The following is an 18,908-nucleotide window of genomic DNA, read 5'->3' on the forward strand; positions in this document are numbered from 1 at the left end:
CATGTCTCAAAACGTGGTCCAGATATGCCTGGTAGCCCCAAGACTCTATAAGTAGAGCCATGTCTTAAAACTATTTTCATAAGATGGCATAAGTCTACTAAGATCTACTGAGATGGACTCATTCTCTCACAGGTATATATGGAGTGTTTCCAGTGGCTTCCTGCCGGTGATGACACTGTCTGATGGCTAACTGAAATGTGTGCGTGTGCTTGTGTTTTTAAATCCTTCTCAGTTTTGATCTCAACTGCAATAAATAGAGATGGCTATAACCCACATACACAAAAGCTCTTTGGGATTCTCATAATTTTTCAGGGATCCGAAGACCAAGGAGCTTGGGAAACACTGCCCTAGAGCAACAATGCTGGTCACATTTCTTCATCACTGAAAGTAGGGAGTGGAAGAAAAATATTTGGAAGACCTTTCTGAGAGGTAAAGTTACTGAGTATAAAAATAAGTACAGTTTCAGAGTTTTATAACAGGAGTGTCACTATGACATTTTAGCTGCAAAATGTTTTCTAGGTTCTTCTAGGTGGAAAAAAATGAAGTCTAGAAAAACAGCAAAAGCATTAATATTTTCAATAAAAGCAATACATGGTCAACACAATATTGCTTATTTAAAGTCTTACCCATGATCCGATTTGCACTTGGACTAGCTTCACCTCAACATCCCAACCCGTCCAAAATTGGTTCCATTTGTTTTCATCTCCGAGAGTGTCCAGGGTGTGCAAAAACAATTAGAGGCATAGGGACCAAAAGCACATTTGTATTATTTGTGGAGAGAGAAAGGAGAGCATCTGAAGCTTGTAATTTTTAATTTAACTGCAATTCTGAGATTATCAGTGGGTTTCAATTACCTACACTATAGAATCAGGATGTGATTAGCAACCAGAAGCACTTTTTTAAAACATTGAAACAACATCACTGTCCAAAATAAACAGACGAAAGACCTCATTCCTTCCAGCTTTAACATCAATCCTTCCATCACTGCTGATTTTCACTTTATAAATTTCTTAACTTCTTTTCTTCCTCTCCCTTGCATGGTATTTTCTCTCCTCTTCACCCTCACCCAGGCACCGAGGTGTTCTGAACACATGGCATCACTCACTTGCCCAGCATACCCAGGAGAGGCATATGACAGTTGCCTCCATTTTGCAAGTGGAACAACTGGGAGATAATATCCACCATGTTGAAATAATATCAACAGGGCCAACTGGTGGCCAGGCCAAAACCAAAGTTCTTCACACCCATCCAGGAGCAGTACATAGGCTGGTGAGAGTAGAAAGAGGTAGTAAAGGACATGCTGGAGATCCTTCAAGAGGAAGGGATTAATGCTTGCTTTCTGCAACAACCATTTTTAGAAATTGCCTACCCCCAACTCCCATGTTCAAAGGACTTGAGTTTTCTTAATTAACATGATAGTAATAGTAATAGTAATAATAAATAATTCAAGGAGAGGTCAATAGCATGTCACCAACAAGAAAAGTTTTACCAGTTCAAGGCTGTGGCAGATAAACAATGGAACATGAACTACCATCTTAAGCTTGGCCACTTCTCTACAGCCTGCTTCCATCTTCTGTGCTATAAATAATTCAGTTTTCTTTTTTCTTAAATATCACAAAACCAAGTCGGAATCTTTATGTGAAGGATTCTGCTGTGTCCCTCTCTCCCTCCTCCTCTCCCTCCCTAGTCAGCCCAGGCAACTCCCCAGAGAATGACCCCTCAAGCTTTAACATTTATTCTTTGACATTTCAGACTATTTGTTAGGCAGAGCTGCCTTCTTGAGATCAAAGTCGGAAAATCTTGCTGAGAACTCCCGCTTGGCCCTGTCCAGCTGTGACAGAGAGGGTCTATTAACCCCCAAGCATCTGCTTCCTTCCTCATCCAGAGAAATCCACCAGCCCTCATGTGAAAGGGTAGCCATCTCTCTCACTTCCCTCCCCTTGCCTTCAAGACCCCCAACATTTCAGGAGGGGGCTCCTCCCACCAGGAGACAACAGCAATTCCTGGGGATATGGCATTTGGAGGACCTGTCTAGGTGGAGTCTTTTTATCTGACGATTAGCAAGCTCAGAGACAATATGCAACAAGGAAAGGTAACTTACCCCAAGTCATTTGGCTAGTGGAGGTGCTGAGACTGGGCTCCAGGTCTTCATTTCTGTATACTACTACTAGATGATGTCTCCTCCACCAGCCAAGGAAGGTGGCCAGGTTTTTGTGCTGAAGTCTTACACTCTTATGTGAGATGACTTACCATTTTCTTCTGAGATACCACAGTGAAGATTTCCTGCTCTTCACAAGAGTACCTACCCATCAGCTCTCGAAATCATATCTGCCTCTATGCCAAGCAGAGGGCAGAAGCAGGGACTGAGCCTATAGTTGGGCAAAGGTGTTAGGGTGTGGTTGTTCATCTTATATCAAGGTCAGTGATTGATTAACGTCCTGCTTTGTTCTACTAAAAAATAAACAAATACCTCTGACCACACCAGAACCCAGTGTGTGTGTGTGTGTGTGTGTGTGTAAACCTATTGATAGGCATTAAGTGAAGAGCATTCTGTGTTCAATTAGATTTAAAGGAGGACTTCTCAGAGCCTTTAATATCCTAATGTGTATCGTGAATGTAAAAGAGATTGGCTATACCATGCAACATTCTCCATCCAAGTGATTGGATGGGCTCTTAGCACCTCATGAGACTCTAGGGAAGCATTGTCACAACCAATGAAAAGGGGAGCACCTGATCCTGATAACATTTACATCATTTACATTGTTTATGTAATAACTGGAGTAAGAGGAATAGGTTTCTCTGCAAGTTCAGGACTCAAATTAAGAGAGAGTCATATTGCAGACACTGAAGCTTTGCCCAGAAAACTGGTCAATTCATGCGAGACTATGGCTGGTCAAGTGGTTGACCCACTAAAACTACAAAGATGGCTAAAAATGCCATCCCAAAAATGCACCGGGGGGTTACTCTGGTCTTAACAACCAGGTTGGCCTTTATCCATCAGGGGCGCTAGTGGCAGTTGCCTATTATGGGAGCAGAGATGCCAAACTGACAACCATCAAGATGGAAGGATTCCATGAGTCATGCAAACATGGGCTCAGAATTTAAATTCTCCCAGGAAGGACATTCTCAGAATGTATTCTATATTTGTGATGCCTCCTCTGCTCCCCACTGACTGTGGGAAAGAACAGACTCAAGTTCTCACTGGCCAGCTCCGCCTCTGGCTCCCTCTGAAGTGAAAGGCTTCGGTCCAGAGCTGTGGCCCTCAGACAAGAGCAGCCAGAGTCACGGATCCTGGCTGTGCCCTCTTGGCCAGACTGAGGCTCATGACAGAAATGGCTGTGAGATTTCCCCCTTGGGCTGTCTTGTGAGTTTTCTCTCAGAACTAACAGCAAGAGAAGGCCAACACTTTGATGTCCATAGAACACAGAGACTGTACTCTTCAGCCTGCCTTCCGGCACCTTCTTTCTCCCTGAGACTGTCTGAAGGAGGGCCTGGGAGCAACACCTACATTTGGTGCATGGGACACAGACTTTAGGACTTGCACTTCTTGAGCCCGGCAGTGACAGAGCAGCTCTTGGGGACTACTGGTCCAGCCGGTGCTGATAAAGACTGAGAAGGACAGAACTCTTGTCAGTCCAGCGGTCTCCTGGGTGAGGGAGCCCCCACACCCTCTTTCCCTGAGAAGTCCATTTGGGAGTCAGCATAGCATGACCTTTGGCCAAAGGCTGTTGCAAGCCTTACAGAGGTAAGAACACTGCATTGAAGCCACATCACAAGGACCAAAACAGGCCAAAAGTAGAGGGAGCTTCAGAGCGGTGCTTCACGGCTCTATAAAGGAAGCATTTCCCGTCCATATTTGACAGCAATGAAATCACTTTGCCGGGACGGGTCCCTGCCCTTCTCACTGCGGAATGAGCTTGGGGATAAAGGAGGAAAGGCTGTGTCTTTTTTAAGGGAAGCAGGCCAATTGCTGCAGTGGGGTCCCCAACGGCAGAACCAGGCTTCATGTTGCTGCCGTGGTAATAGCTCGTGGGCAGCAGGAGCTGAGGGGAAAGAGAGCCATGAAGACAAGCTGGTTGTCACTATTAGCCACCAAGGCCTCCGGCGTTACTTACCGGAGTCAGGCTTGGCAGGAGTGTTATCTGAGCTGACACGGTGACCTGCCCTCCCAAACTTTGATGAAGCCACAAACCAGAAAGCACGATCCTGGAACTCATACCTTTGGCAGGCTGGCTCCTTGGTCTTCGAACCCTCTCCATTGCCGAGTGGGGAGTGTTGACCATCCCTCCAAACCCTCAGTAATCACAGGATACTGCTCTGACGGGACGCGCGAGGATGGGGGTATGGCTCAGCATCTCTGCCTCTCAGAAAAGCCAAGCTCCCGTGTTGCTGTGATGCCATGTGCTCCCTTCTCCACCCTTAGCCAAATCAAAGTCACATTCCTCTACATCAGAGAGGCCTCCGGCAGCCACTGCTTGCAGAGGGCTGTGGGTAAAACCATGACCCTGGAAGCCCAGAGCTGTGCAGAAAGTTTGTGTGTCTCCTGTTTCCTCAGCTTGGGAAGTGTCATCAAAGCCCTCAGCCAGGACCTCTCTACAGCTCTGGCTCTTCTCTGAGAATTTGGTAATCATGCTTCTCCCCTTTATCCCAGATAGTTGCAGATTCTCTCCCAAAGTGGGCCCACGTGGACTGGGTCTTGCCTGGGGCTGGAGGCCTTTGACACAGAATCAGGACCAGCAGAATCCTCTACTCCCTGCAGGATCTGTGCTTTTCAGAGATCCTCTACCTGCTTGTTCTGCTTTCAGGGGAGCCAGCAAGGTCTTGTCCAAGGCCAGGCCAATACTTCCTCCTTCTCCTCCGTTCTCACTGTCCCCCACCCTGGAGCACACAGAATACTTGAACCACAGACTTCCAGCCCCCTGCAAGCCCAGCACGGTGGGGAAAGATCTAGCCCTCTGAGGCATGCACCCTGGTATCTTGTGACAGGAGGGGAAGTGTCCTGGCAGCCAGGGCCAAAGCTACAAAGAGGCCATAGACCTCCTCTCCATGCAGAAACCTCCCCGAGCAAGCGGAGGAGATTTCACTTTATCCAAGTGTCACCCACCGAGAAGAGGAGCTGGGATTAAAATCCTACCCAAATGGATCTTAGAATCCTGATGGAATTCTTGAACCACTCCCCCAAAACTCAGATGAGGGACCCCTCTCTCACCAGCACATCTCTTTCAATTCATTTTTGGGTTCAGGTAGGGTTGAACAAGGCATCCTACTTAGCTCAGAGAGCGACACTGTCAGGCCCAGGTGAGGGTTTTCAGGAAGGTGGGAAGTGCAGGGATGATCATGGGATTTCTAATGGCAAAGCGCAAGATCAGAACCACTCAAGGCAACTGGAGTCTGCAGCAGCTTTGCCCACATCAACCCCACGGAAGAGGGGGTCGTGAAGGGTGCCATGGAGCTGGGAGATGGCAGGGCGTGAGCCCCAGGTCTCCTGGACAATCTGCAAACCAGGCTCCCATCCACTCCGGGGCTCCTCACTGCCCTATCACCACCTCCACTGTCACACTCAAGAGTTTCCCTCTGTTCCTGTCCTTCCCAGAGGAGCCCCAGAGCAGCCAGCATCATCGCCAGCCCCCACCTCCTTGGTCCCCCTCTCCTCATTTCTCTCTCCCTTCTAGAACTACTGTGGCAGCAATGCAGGAGTCTAGCCAGAGCTCAGAGTCCCTGAACACTGAAGGGCGAAGGCCCTCTGCCCAATCCATGTGAGGCACGGCTCAGAAAGCTGCACAGCAACAAAGCCCTCCTGCACTGCTGTCCCTGCTCCTGTCCTGTCTCTGTGGCATCGAACCCACTCCTGCCCTGCACTGCTGTGTCTGAGATACAGCGGCCTCTGCTCATGCCTGGGCTTGACCTGCAGGATCTGGGCCCTGCCAGGAGAGGCGTCCCAGCCCAGTCACACCTGTGGCTGGGTGGTGGAGGTGAGGACACGGCTGCTGGAAGCCTGGCTGCAGAAGGAATTCCCACACAGGAGGGGAAGAGCCAGGGTGGCCCAGAGGCCAGCTTCTTGGTTTCCACACTGCACATACTTAGCATCTGTTCTTTTGCTGGGTAAGAAGCACATGGCTGAGCTTCGACACACCGGGAGGTCTTTCAGATGGGACAAAAAGTTCGAATGGGGGCGAGTCAGGTAAGGATCTTCCTTCCTTCCACCACCTTCCTGTCTGAAGCTGCTCACACCTGCCCGAGACCTGGGCAGCCTCACCCACCTGAGGATCAGGCGTCTCCCCCAACAAGCCCTCCCCAACATCAAGCTCTCCCACCATTGTCTGCTTGGCAATCTCACTGACTTCAAGCTGGGAATTCATCTTAGACCTAAGACCAACCACACCTTCGGGAGTGTGGGGTCACAAAATGCTAGAATGAGTGAAGAAAAAAAAATACTGTAGACATTCTTTTCCGGGGAGTCTTTAAAAAGCACCCTGCTTGGGGCACCTGGGTGGCTCAGTGGTTGAGCATCTGCCTCCAGCTCAGGGCAAGATCCCGGGGTCCTGGGATCGAGTCCCACATTGGGCTCCCTGCATGGAGCCTGCTTTTCCCTCTGCCTGTGTTTCTGCCTCTCTGTCAGTCTCTCATGAATAAATAAATCAAATCTTGAAAAAAAAATGCACCCTGAGGAGTGCATCTAGCCTCAAAGAGCCCCCAAGAGACTTGTTCAGTGTGGGGGGGTAGGGGAAGACTGTGGCTGTGCAGCCCCCAGGACTGCAGCCTTTTAGAAGCAGAAGCCTGACTGCTCCATGTGGCAGCAGAGCAGCCCGGGAGGAACACTGTAGTCAGGGACCCCTCCTGCCAGCCCTGCTTCTGATTGTCACAAGCTGTGAAAACCGGGGCCAGCCACTGATCTTTCGGGGTCTCAGCTTCCTTCTGGGTAAAATGTGCTTGGCTTTGAGCAGATCTGTGTAAGTGACCTAGTGATCGCTGTTAACGTTCTGCAGGCAGGGCCCATTCTTCGGCGCTTGGTAACCAGTCTGGGATCTGGCTGTGTAACCCTTGTCAAAGCCTCCAGTCCTCTCCGGAGCATGTCCCTGGAAGGTCCTACCTCTGTCTTCTCCTTTCATAGAGTGAGTTTCCCGCTCTCCAGGCTCCCAAGAATAGGGTTCATTCAGAACCAGTCCTCCCCAATGTCCCCCTCTAGAATTGAGATCCAGAGAGGCACCTGGCAAGAGCACCAGATTCATGGCCTGCATCAGCTGTGGATCTGAGCTGCAGGATCACAGTGCAAGCTGGAGTCCCGGAAAACCACTGGGAAGTCCTGTGGGTGATATTCCAAACTCAGGAGGTCTTGCTGGTGCCCTGAGTCGCCCTGCGCGAAGCCAGGCCCGGCCAGCATCCTTCTGGGTGGAGTCTGCTCTCTGGGCCTGCCCCCTCTGGCTCTAATGGGCCCAGAGGCTCTAACACTGGGATAAATGCCTGGCACTTTAGGGTCTGGCAGGAAACATGGAAAACAGAGTCCTGGACACTAAACCCTGCTCAGCCCGGTCCTTGATCCGCCTGACAACTCCCTGTGCTTCCCTGCCCTCTGCCAATGTCTCCTCCGCTGCACTTCAGACTTGCTCAGTTCTCCCTAGATCTCACTTCACAGACAAAATAGAAGCCACTGCACAAGCTCTAGTCCCCTTCCTTGCCCCCAAACCCCCATACCCCCATCTTTCCTGTTGCCTCTTCCTATGTTGGAATAGCACACCCTTCCCAGGGCTGGTGTGGGGCCCTTGCTCTGAGCTGGGTGCTCATCTCCCCTCCTCCCCTGCATTGGAGGTTTCATGCATTGGAATATAACAAAGCTCAAATCTCTTACCTAAAAATGAAAGTTCTCCCCATGGTTCCAAAGGGCACTCCAATTCCAGCCCCGGAACCAGAGAAAATAGGAGAATGGAGAGCTGGGGTAATGCCCTATCCAGGCCACTCTAGAGAAGAGGAACTTCCATTTGGGGTGAGGTTGTGAGGGAGGGGGGCTTAAACTCAATTTAAATAAGAGATTAAGTCAATGAAGGTCAGGGAAAAAAGCACCACCCTAGCCTGACCACTTCCCTGTTGAACTCCCACTTTGAGCTCACCCACCTTGCTCTGTTACCTAAGTAAGCCAAGTTGTCACAAAGCCTGTGGAGGCCCAGTGAAAGGTCCAATTCAACCCAGGAAATCTTCCTCACTCTTCTTCTGCCCTTGACTCCTGCTCCAGATAGCCTGTGTAGAGTCCCCTCCTCCTCAAAGGAAGATGTTCTAAGTTAGAGGCATGGCAACCCTTCCAGCTGTGTCAGGGCCGGGAACCCAGGGCAGATGGCCACACCCAGCTCACTTATGCCTCATCTCTCAGTAGGACCCTACAACTGCCTACCACTCTGGGCAGCCCACAGGAGACCCCAGGGGAGAGTCTGGTCCACCGGAGTGTGTGTATGTGGGTGTGGATGGGGCTCCCCTGAGTGATCAGCAGACTAGCTTATAAGCCCATAGCCCCGTCTTCCTCTGGGCAAGGTCATGTCCTCAAGATCCAGGGAAAGAATGAAACCGCTCCATCTGAGGGAGAGTCCTAGTGACTTGCTGGGGCAAGAATCCTTCAGTTCTACTCCCAAACCTCTTACATATCAGCTCTGGAAAGGATCACTGTAAGCCTCGGCTGCTGACAAAAGGAGAGTCCCTGAGTCACCAAGGAGGTGAGGGTCTCAGTGGCCTGAGTGGTGTCTGGATGAGTCAGGTTTGAATCTTGCTTCTGCCTCTTGTGCTGTGTGACCCTGGGTGAACCATTCAGCCTCTCTGTGCCTCTGAGTCTTCCTCAACAGAATGAGGAAAACACTTCACTAGATGGGTTTGACCTAACTGGAGGAGTCTCAATGAAAGCAACCAATGCAACAGATTGTAAACACTTTTGCAAACAAGGATTGAACTAAGAAACGTCTTTAAAAGAGGATCAGTAAAAATGGGGAGGGGAGGCAGAGGAGAAATGTGGGAATTTCTGTATCTTCAATATTCTTTGCAAAATTGCCAAATAAGAGGTCTGATGCAGTCATTTCATTAGAAAATAAAGTGTTTATTAAGAAACTATACACTGAACACTCCTATAAGTCTCTGTGGAAATACAACGCCCCATTGTCATAGCACAAGGTGAGAAAATGACAGAATAAAAGATGCTGGGATGGATGGAGCCTGGCAGGCTGGAAATGAGGTAATGATTTACAATAATTAAAAAACATCATCCTCAAGCTTACTCCTTAAAGCCACACTCGGGAGGAGGCCCCGACCCAAAGGGTCAGCAGGACACAATGGGGACAGCCTGACACGAAGCAATGGGGAGCAGGATGGCAGGAAGTTGGCAGGGGCTAGAAACACACACAGCTCGAGGCCCTGGAGAAAAACTGAACCCCCTGCATCATAGTCTGGACACTACAGTGTTTGGGAGGTCATCCCAGATACAGGCCAAGAACTTGGAAAGCTTCGTGATTTTAAATCCCAGGGAGGCACCTGCAGAATCAGAATGGGAACTTAGCACAAAGAACACCATCCACAGGACCCAGGAAGGAAACGTTCAGTGGGAAGTTTGATTCCCATGTCAATTTGCCGAAGCCAGAGAATCTACTATCTCTTGCTGTGTGTCACCACCCCAAACCTAGTGGGTCTGTCCTAAGAGCTCCCCATGGGAGACCCCCTGCTTCATGCTCTCCATCATCAAGGGGCAGCTCTTACAATGGAGGTAACACAGGTGGGAGTGGCTGGGCCCAGCCCGAAGTCCACTTGGCCAACAGGGCAGCAAATATGGGAGAGGTTCGGGCCCTACGGCTGTGCCTTTCCTATCGAAGCAGGGCAAAGCCATCTCCTTCTCTCTCCCCCGTGGATCAAGCTGAAAATGGGAGGAATAAACCCCCTCTTTGGGAGAGGGTGGCCATGGAGTAAGGCATGAGTCAAAGCAAGCAAAGTAAACACATATATTGACCAGAGAACAGGATGACACTTCCACTGGTGCCATGAGAGGGGCTGGAGGAGGCCATTTTTCCTTCTCTTCCCCTTCAGCTCATCTTGGCCTTGAAATGGTGATTCCATTGGGTTCCAAAAGTTCTCAGAGTCAAGAGTAAATGAAAGTGGGGGTAGAGAGCCAATCCTGGGGCCAGGGACTAGCAGGAAGGGTCTTGGCCCCTGACTCCCTGGGTCCCTTGTGGTCCTAGGAGGACGGCCAATTCACGGGCAAGACCTTCTGTAGCAAAAGCTCGTCAGGACTGCAGATGTAGGGGCCAAGGAGTTTTGTAATACCACACTCACTGTGAGCCATTCCAGAGAAGAGGAAGGAAGGGGGAAAAATGTGTCCCAAAAAAGTATGGTTTTCTCCACCAAAAAAAAAAAAAAATTATATATATATATAGATAGATAGATACACAAATGTGTAGATACATTGTGTATCTATCTATCTATCTATATAAATATATATATATATATATATAAAATGATTGGTTTCCATTCTTTCCTCTGAGACCTAATCTTGTGCCAACACTTGGGCCTGGCTCCCCCTCTCTCACCACGTGGTCTCCACCTCTGCTTAGCCGCTCTTCCCCACTGGAGGTTGCAGGGCGATGAGATCGCTAAGAGGATATAGCCTGATATCCTAGGGAGAGCCAGGGAGACCCCACACTTCCAAGCAGGGTTAGCGAGGCCGGAGCACGGCTGGACTTCGTCAGGCTTTCTCGTGGTGGTTGGGTTGTTTTTGTAAAGCAAGAGAATGGCTAGAGTGTGTTTAAAAGATGGTTCTTGGTGCACAGGTTTTTAATTCTCTTTATTGGCTCTAAAGATGGCGGCAGGAGCTGCCTCGGAGGCCAGGGGGTAAAAGGAGCACAGTGATGTCTGAGGGGAAGGACAACCCTGCCGGTGACGGATGGGGGAGGACCCCCATCTTGGTGGTGTTAAAGGGTGCAGGGGGCACCGGTGGCTCATGCAGTTTCTACTTAGCATCCCCGGATCCAAAGAGAACAGCGCCTAGAGCTTCCCACCTCTCAGAGGGCCCAGCCTACCAAGGTGACATCAAAACAGGGAGTCTTAAAAGGAGTTTTTAAAAGCCATGACGTCCTTTGCTGAAATAAACACTGACATCCTCAACATAGATGCCATGGTTAAGAGGCTTGGAATGTCCGGGAAGGCTTATTGGATTCAACATAATTTCTCTGAAACCTATAAAAAACAAAAACAAAAAAACAGAAAAACAGAAAAAAGCAAAATAAAGTAAAAACCAAAACCCCCAAAGAAGACCAAAACTAAGAGGGGAAACAGAGAGGGAGCTTGAAGGGGGTGGGGGGTGGGGAGGGGAAGGGTTAGAGATATGGATACATATATATATTGGAAACTGCCAAATGAATTGTCAGCAAAAGGGAAGGACAGGAGGAGGGGATTAACTTAAAACCAAGCATGGTCAGAGAAACTGGAAACACTCCCTATTGCTGCAGCCTCCACTGAACCGAGAGGAAGGGAAATGAACAAACTATGTGGGGCTTGGCCTTGGGTCGTCACGGAGGAGCAGGAGCAGCCTCATCTACTGGGGAGGATCCCCTGAGGATGAGCGGACAGGTAGATGGGAAAGGGCATCACCACTACGGTCACTGACGGGGCAGAGAGGTGGAAGGGAACGCTTCCTCAGGACTTGCATTGTTAAGGGCCACTTCTAATCCTAGGAGCTGGAATCCTATAGACTACCACCCCTGGGGGTAGGAGCGCTATTCTTCCAAGCCTGCCAGCTCTTTCTTGTTGACTTTTTGTTTTCATTTCACCAGCTCCATGGCAAGTTTAGGAAATAACAGCTGCTCTTTTGGCCTTATCATAATTCCAAGTCTTAGAGGGGATGGCAATGTTCTCGAGGAATGACACTGGTAGCTCCTGTCTGGCTACATGGCCATGGCCTGAATGAATCAGATGTCCAGAGTGTCCAGAGACGTGGGTGTTCCTGATCAAACCTCCAGATGGAGGTTTCTCAATCAACCCCAGATTTTTAAGAGTGTCTGTAAAATAATGTCTGTATAGTGTGTATGTTTGTTGAATGTGTGTGTGTGCGGACAAGACAGGACCAAGCCTATCTTCTCATGAAAGCCATGTGCAGGCATGTGAAGGTCACAATGGGCAGCTGGATGTTGACGCTACGATGGGAAGAGACTGAGTTGATTGCATTGAGACTCTCCCTCCTCATTCCCAGATGACATGATGTTCAAAATACAGTTGAGTAATCTGGGCATTGGGAGCCCTCTGATCTAGAGGGAGCGGGGTCAGGTTTGAGAGGACAGAGGGAAACTTCCTTGTCTATGACATCATGTTCAGCTTCAGGATAAGATGTGGCGTTAGCCCAGGATGAGGGCTCTCTTGGTTCTCAGGTGGAAGGGGTGCAGGCCACTGGTCTGGGCAGCCTGCCTAGAAGGTGTGTGACTTCACTGTTTCTCTCTGGGCTATGGTCCCTCTCTTGCTTCTCCCACACCCCTTACCTTGGCCCTATGACATGTCCTCCCTGGAAGACTCCTCTGACCTATGGGATTTTAGTAGCAATCCCACACTGGGCACCTAGTCAGTCCTCTGGGACATATGGAGTCTCCATGAGGTCTTAGTACTCTTCAGCAAAATCAGTTGGGGGAGGGGTCTGTACTGAATATAAAGACGTCAAAGGAGTAACTCACCATGTGACCTTGGGTAAGACACTTCCCCACTCTGGACCTCAGGTTCCTCATATATATAGTGAGTTGATGAGACTAGATGATCTCTATTATCCTTCAAGTTTAATATCCCATGATTGTCTAGGTTTGAAAAGACCCCTGGCAGAAGAGGCAGACATGGGGGAGTTAATGGTCAGTATTGAGCCCCAAGTGCAACAACAGGGGACGTCGTTTTCACGTGCACAATGCCAGAAACGGAAGCCCAGGTGTTCCCTACTCCTGCTTTACCTGTAGGGCCACCTGGTTTATTTTATGCATAAGATCTAGACACGCTGTCCTCGGAGTATCACACAGCGGCATTAAAAAACTATAATCAGGGAGTCAGGAAAGACTTGTCATCATCATGAACTCTGTCCAACCCTTCCCTAGCATGTTTGCCTCCCATCTCCCTTCTTGGGCCACAGCACCCTGACCCTGTGCCCATCGCTGCTAGTCTGCATGCCATTCCCAGGGCCAGAAGGATGATTCTTATCACTTGGGTGATGACCCTGCAGGTCCCAAGACCTTCTTTTTGGCCTCTTCTCTCCCTCAGGAAAAAATTCAGCTAATCTCCAAGAGGAAAACAACTTGATAAGAGGGGATGAGGAGGGGATGGGGAGGGGGGCGGTGATAGTTTTGAGTTTGGTCCCTTAAAATATTTCTTGCCTTTGTTAGGGCATAAACAGTTGGAACCAAGGCTGTTGGTTCACTAGACCCAAGGAGTAAAAATCCTACAAAAAGTGTATCATTACAGCTTGAGAGTGAAGTCTCCTTTGGAGGCCATGCAGTATCATGGGCCCTGGAAGGCTCCATGTCGGATCCATTAAAGGCAGGGGCCAAGCCTGCCTAAGGCTCTGCCAAGGTCCCTGAAGCTGCCTCCGTGAACATGAGCCTTTTCCCATATTAGCCGGGATCTGAAGTTTGTTTTCTCTGGAACTCTTTCCCAGGTGGAGCCTTTCCAAGATTCTAAGTGCTGAATCCTGATAGCATAGGAGGCACTGCTCCAAGATCCTCCATTCCTCCCCCCTTATTGCTCAGAACAACCCTGGAACGGGAAGGAAAAGGCATCTGCTTGTGGGAGGGCAGGGGAGACCAGGACCACCGTGGACACTGACCCAGGAAAGGCAAAGATGGGTGGAAGGAAGACTGAGGAGGGGCAAGCCCACTCCAAAGAAGGCTTCGCTCACCACACCCCAAGACCTCTATGTCTAACCTCTTCCTCCATCTGGTGACAGCTCTCCCAAAGCCATGCAGCATAGAGTTCGCTGCAGGTCCTCTGTGACTCAGAACAGAGCCTGGTCTGCAGGGACTGTCTAGGTATAGTTTCCTGAGCAGTAAGCCAGAGACTCTGGAATCATTTTGGGAAGTGAGGGTTGCTGGGAAGGAAGGCTGGGGAAGAAGGGGCACTGAGCACCCACAGGACTGGGTAAAAGCACTGGAGCCTAATCCCACTGGGCTGAAAGCAGGTTCAACCTTCAAAAGCAAGGCCTTCAAGATTCACTGGAGTAGAAAAGGCTCAGCTCTGATGGCGTGCAACACAAAAGGGGGCTAGACCGTCAGCCTTGCAGATCCCAATCACCCGCCCCTCTCTGGGGTCTCAGCTCAGCTCCACTGCATGCTCTGGCCTTGGGAGTCTAGCGCCTCCAGCTTTCCAGCATCCACTGGGGAGAACGTGCCTGCATCTCCTGCCTACACACTCCTCATGCAGCTTCAGATTCTCAAGGCTTCCCATTCTGTCCCTGCTTCCTCCTTTTGTTATCTGACATGATAATTTTATTACCTAACTCCATAAAGTGGTTTAGGTTATGGCCTTGATAAAAGGCCCAATACCAAATGGAGCTCTATTGGATTATTTTCCAACATTTCCTCTTCAAATGTATTCGTTTGTCATCTTCAAGTTGCTACATCACACTAGTGCTTAGCACTTACACGGTATCGGCTGTGAGAAAAGCACTTTAGACTCAGGAGTAGGTTGAAATACACAGGAGTCCTGGTGCTAAGGTCAGGGGTGCCTGAACAGGGACCCAGTGACACAGGGTAATTCAGATCCTTGTCCAGGAAGTAAGAGTAGGAGGGGACATCAGGACAGATGTGAGGGTGAGGAGCCCACTCTGCACCCCACCCCAGCCGGGGGGGCATTCTATCCACAGTCTCCCCAGCTTTCCCGAAGGGGAAGAAGAGGTGAGATGTTCTGAACTACGCTGTAGGAAGGCACAGACTGAAGAAGGGATCCCCCAACCAATGTCCCGCTGTAATAGTCCTACCATCAGAGGCATCGCTGAGCCCCCTGGAATTCCAGGATCAACACGTATGGTAGGGATAGTACCAGGCACTGCCTACAGCTAATCCAGTATCCCCCAGTATCTTTTAAAAAACTGCGATTATTAACCCTATTTTAAATGTGGAGAAACTAAGGCCCTATAATATATTTTAAAACACAAACAAACCAAGCAGCCTGGCTGGCTCAGCATTTTAGTGCTGCCTTTAGCCCAGGCCGTGATCCTAGAGACCCAGGATCGAGTCCCACATCAGGCTCCCTGCACGGACCCTGCTTCTCCCTCTGCCTGTGTCTCTGCCTCTCTCTGGGCTCTCTGTGTCTCTCATGAATAAATAAATAAAATCTTAAAAAATAAATAAATACAAATAAAACACAAACAAACCAACCAAGTTCACTTTGTGGCAGAGTCTGATTTTGAACCAAGTTCTTCATAACCCCAAAGTCCTTAGAATTAACTACTTTGCAATATGGCTTCCCTTTGTTGAAAATCTATATCAAGAACAAGAGGCTGACATGGAAGTCAAGGGAGCAGTCAGTGGTGGGGACATTCTCCAGAGCAAGTGGGGCTTTATATACAGCCCCCTCTGCAAGGCCCGATGGAGGGCTAGAATGCTCTTTCCTCACTCACAGCTTCCTAAGCGAGGAAGATGAGCATGCCCATGCCTGCTTTTGCCCCCCTTCAGCAGGTGCTTGGTCTAACCTTTCTCTAGGTTGCTTCATTTTCTGCCCTGCCACACCCACCACTCTTACAGTAACACTTTGCGTGCATTGGGACCTTCCAAGAAAGGAAACCCAAACTCCATCTACACATTGACTCCTTCATTTTGATGATACTTTTGGGAGTTCCGCTTAGGAAGGATGAAAAGGAAGTCTGATGAAAGAGAGATGCTAATGAGTTTGGAGAGAAGAGCAATTATCCAGAATATAGTCACACCCACAGCAAGAGGATGGAATATTTGAGAATACCCCTGGGAAGCCAAGAATGGTGCAGGGAAGAACTCTCCCCAGCACCCTCCTCTAGACCACTACATGAACAAGAAGGGTCAAAAAAGAGTGTATTATGGTAAAGAAAATCTCCCTCACAGATAGACATCTCTTGCTTCATGTCCTGCTTGTGTGGTGGCCTCTCCAAGGTCATGGAGAGAAGGTCACCAAGGAGGCCTAGCGATCCCTGGAGGATAGGACAATGGTTACTTTGTTCTCTACTTTGCCTCCTAATGTGGCTACTCTGTTGTTTCTATCTAATTTCTTTCTTCTCCTGCCATTTGATTCAGTAGAAGGCTGGTGGCAATGACCCAGGTAGGTGACACTAAAATGTGTAGTCTTGCTGGGCATGACTTAGCTTGCTTAAAAGTCTCTTAAAAATTGCTTAAATTTCTCATAGCTCTTCTTTTATTCTGAGGTTGCAAACCTAACCTATAGGCCATATGTGGCTCTAGGATGTGTCTTTTTTCAGCACAATTTCTTTTTAAAATTTTTTACTTAGTTGCCAACATTTAAAACTTGAGAGATTTCACATTTAAAGTTTCTGTATTTGTAGCTTCCCTTGAAAATCTAAGAGTTCTGGCAATGCTGGGCCAGCTATTTCTGCATAGTGCAAATCAGCTAGAGCAACATGGTGGCCACTCAATTTAGACAGGGCATGTGTTCTCCACTTCACCATATACTCTACCACTCCCTATTATCCTCTACCTGACCCCTCCACTTGTTTACAACACCTGCATGGTTTGCCTTAGCATCTGAGTTTAAAACTTTGCAATAAGCATAAAGCTAGCACTAGGTTATGGCTATGCATTAAAGAACTGGGGAATGCCATCTCAGCAAGCCTCACTGTCGGTCCCCAGAATGACCAAACCTAGGCTCCTTCTGGTCACAGTGAAAAATTATAAAGAAGGGGCTGAAAACCTACATCCAAGGGACAAACCTATCTCAGAAAGTAGAGTTCGTTCCAGAACTGAATCTCATGGTAAGAGGGCATAGTGTTTCAAAATAACAGTCCCAATGACAAAACATGCTGAAGACCACTTACAAGGCTTTTGGGAGACAAGGCAGCACTGTATTCTCAGCTGGCTGTGTGTTCCAGGTGCTTAAATGTACAAGGCACTTGACCAAAGGTTGTCAGGAGCCAGCTAGCAGGTCTCTTCATATACTATGGTCCATGGGACATGATCTGACTCAATTATCCCCACATCCTTATATTGACAAACATGCTTACAAAGGGTTCTGAGGGGTACTGAAATGTTCTTAGAATTGAAATGTCCCTGCTGTATGCTTCCTGGCTAAGAGTGTGGAACTGGTTCCCCAACTTCAGTATGCAGTACCTCTTCTTGTAAAGTTGACTTAATACAACTTGCAAAATAAATGATGGGACTGCCCTGGCCCATGTGCCAAGTCTGGTTCCAGCTGTGTGCAGATACTGAGGGAAGGGGCTAGATGTACCCCAAATGTGTTTTGGCCAATAGAATCATATCCATGGGAAGTCAGAATGGGAAGGCATCCACACATAGGCGACATGAGAGGGCACAGAACACTGAGATCCTCAGACAATGCAAAAGGCTGGTCCTCAAAGGAATCTTGAAGGATCTTAGGACTCTTCCCTGACTGACATGCAACTCTTGCACTCAGAAGTAGGAGAATGTGCCTGGGGGCTCTACCCTTGGCATTACAAAGATTGTCCCAACAATTGGTAGATCTTGGCTGAAAGGAGCGGGAACCTTAGTCCGAGAGAGAGAGAGAGAGAGAGAGAGAGAGAGAGAGAGAAATTCCTTCCACTCTGGGATGTGGATGAAGTTACCTCTTAAAATGAAAATATTCCATAAGCCATGGAGTAAGATTAGTTGCATATTCACCATTCTCAAAATTAACTACATAAAGGACAATTTGTGACACCAGAACATCTCTTCTTGTTTAACTGAGAGGAGAAGGAGCCTTATGTATTAAAAAACTTTATCTTGGGATGCCTGGGTGCTCAGTGGTTGAGCATCTGCCTTCGGCTCAGGGTGTGATCCCAGCGTCCTTGGATTGAGTCCCATATCAGGCTCCCCACAGGGAGCTTGCTTTTCCCTCTGCCTGTGTCTCTGCCTCTCTCTCTGTCTTTCTCATAATTAAATAAGTAAATTCTTTAAAAAAACTAATTAAAAAAAATAAAGACCTTTATCTTCACCCCCCACTCACTCTCTGAATTTCAAAATATATATATTTGTATTTTCCCATATAAGCATAATTTCCCTTTTCTGGATTCTTTTTATTCTTTTCAAATGTTTGAAATGTCTGAAAATACCCAAATAGTTGGGGGAATAGAAAAACAATGTGCCCACCACCCAGTATTAACAATTTACAATATTCTCATATGTTCTTCCCAAATTTTGAGAGAAATAATACATTATAGCTATGGTTGAGAACCCAAATGAGTCTGGCCATGATCCTGTTCCTGTTTTTATCCCAAACCAGAGTTAATCACTTCCTGAAATAGATGATTATTATTTCTAAACATCTTTGAATAATTTTGCTACATAGGTATACAACAATAAACAAATTATAGTATTGTTTTGCCTAAACAAGGGATGTTTTCTAGATTTAACCATGTTGAACCATGTTGATCCATGCAGCTCTCATTCATTAATTTTAACTGATGTAATCCACCATGTGAATATACTGCAAATTATTTATCTGTCCTACCAACTGAAAATTGTTTCCATTTTGTCAATATTTTTTAAAAGCTGCAATAAATATTACACAAGTCTCTTTATGTGCATGTGGGAGAGTTTCTCTAGAGCAGCAGTTGGCAAACTTTTCCTACATTGGGACAGACGAATACTTTAGGCGTTATACAAATCATCAAATCTTTGTTGCTACTACTAAATTCTGCCATTTAGTCTGAAAGCAGCCATAGCACATAAATAAATGACCATGTTCCAGTAATATTTATTTATCAA

The 18,908-nt window shown here is 48.0% G+C and overlaps 1 protein-coding gene across 5 annotated transcripts in view; it reads right to left on the bottom strand.

Moving 5' to 3' along the window:
- Positions 1-18,908, bottom strand: part of NTRK3 (neurotrophic receptor tyrosine kinase 3) — a 384,145-nt gene that overhangs the window by 94,604 nt on the left and 270,633 nt on the right. The window contains exons 14-15 of one of the 5 annotated variants that reach the window (XM_077871700.1): positions 12,681-12,815; positions 9,053-11,196 (exon numbers count right to left, since the gene is read on the bottom strand). The exons of 3 other annotated variants lie outside the window; for them this stretch is intronic. In XM_077871700.1, the coding sequence (XP_077727826.1) occupies positions 11,078-11,196; positions 12,681-12,815 (254 nt within the window). In that variant the 3' untranslated portion in view covers positions 9,053-11,077. Of the gene's footprint in view, positions 1-9,052; positions 11,197-12,680; positions 12,816-18,908 lie in introns of those variants that run through there. One more of the 5 variants, XM_077871708.1, reaches the window with a different exon arrangement.

This window comes from Canis aureus, chromosome 2, assembly GCF_053574225.1.
Source record: "Canis aureus isolate CA01 chromosome 2, VMU_Caureus_v.1.0, whole genome shotgun sequence".
Lineage (NCBI taxonomy): Eukaryota > Metazoa > Chordata > Mammalia > Carnivora > Canidae > Canis > Canis aureus.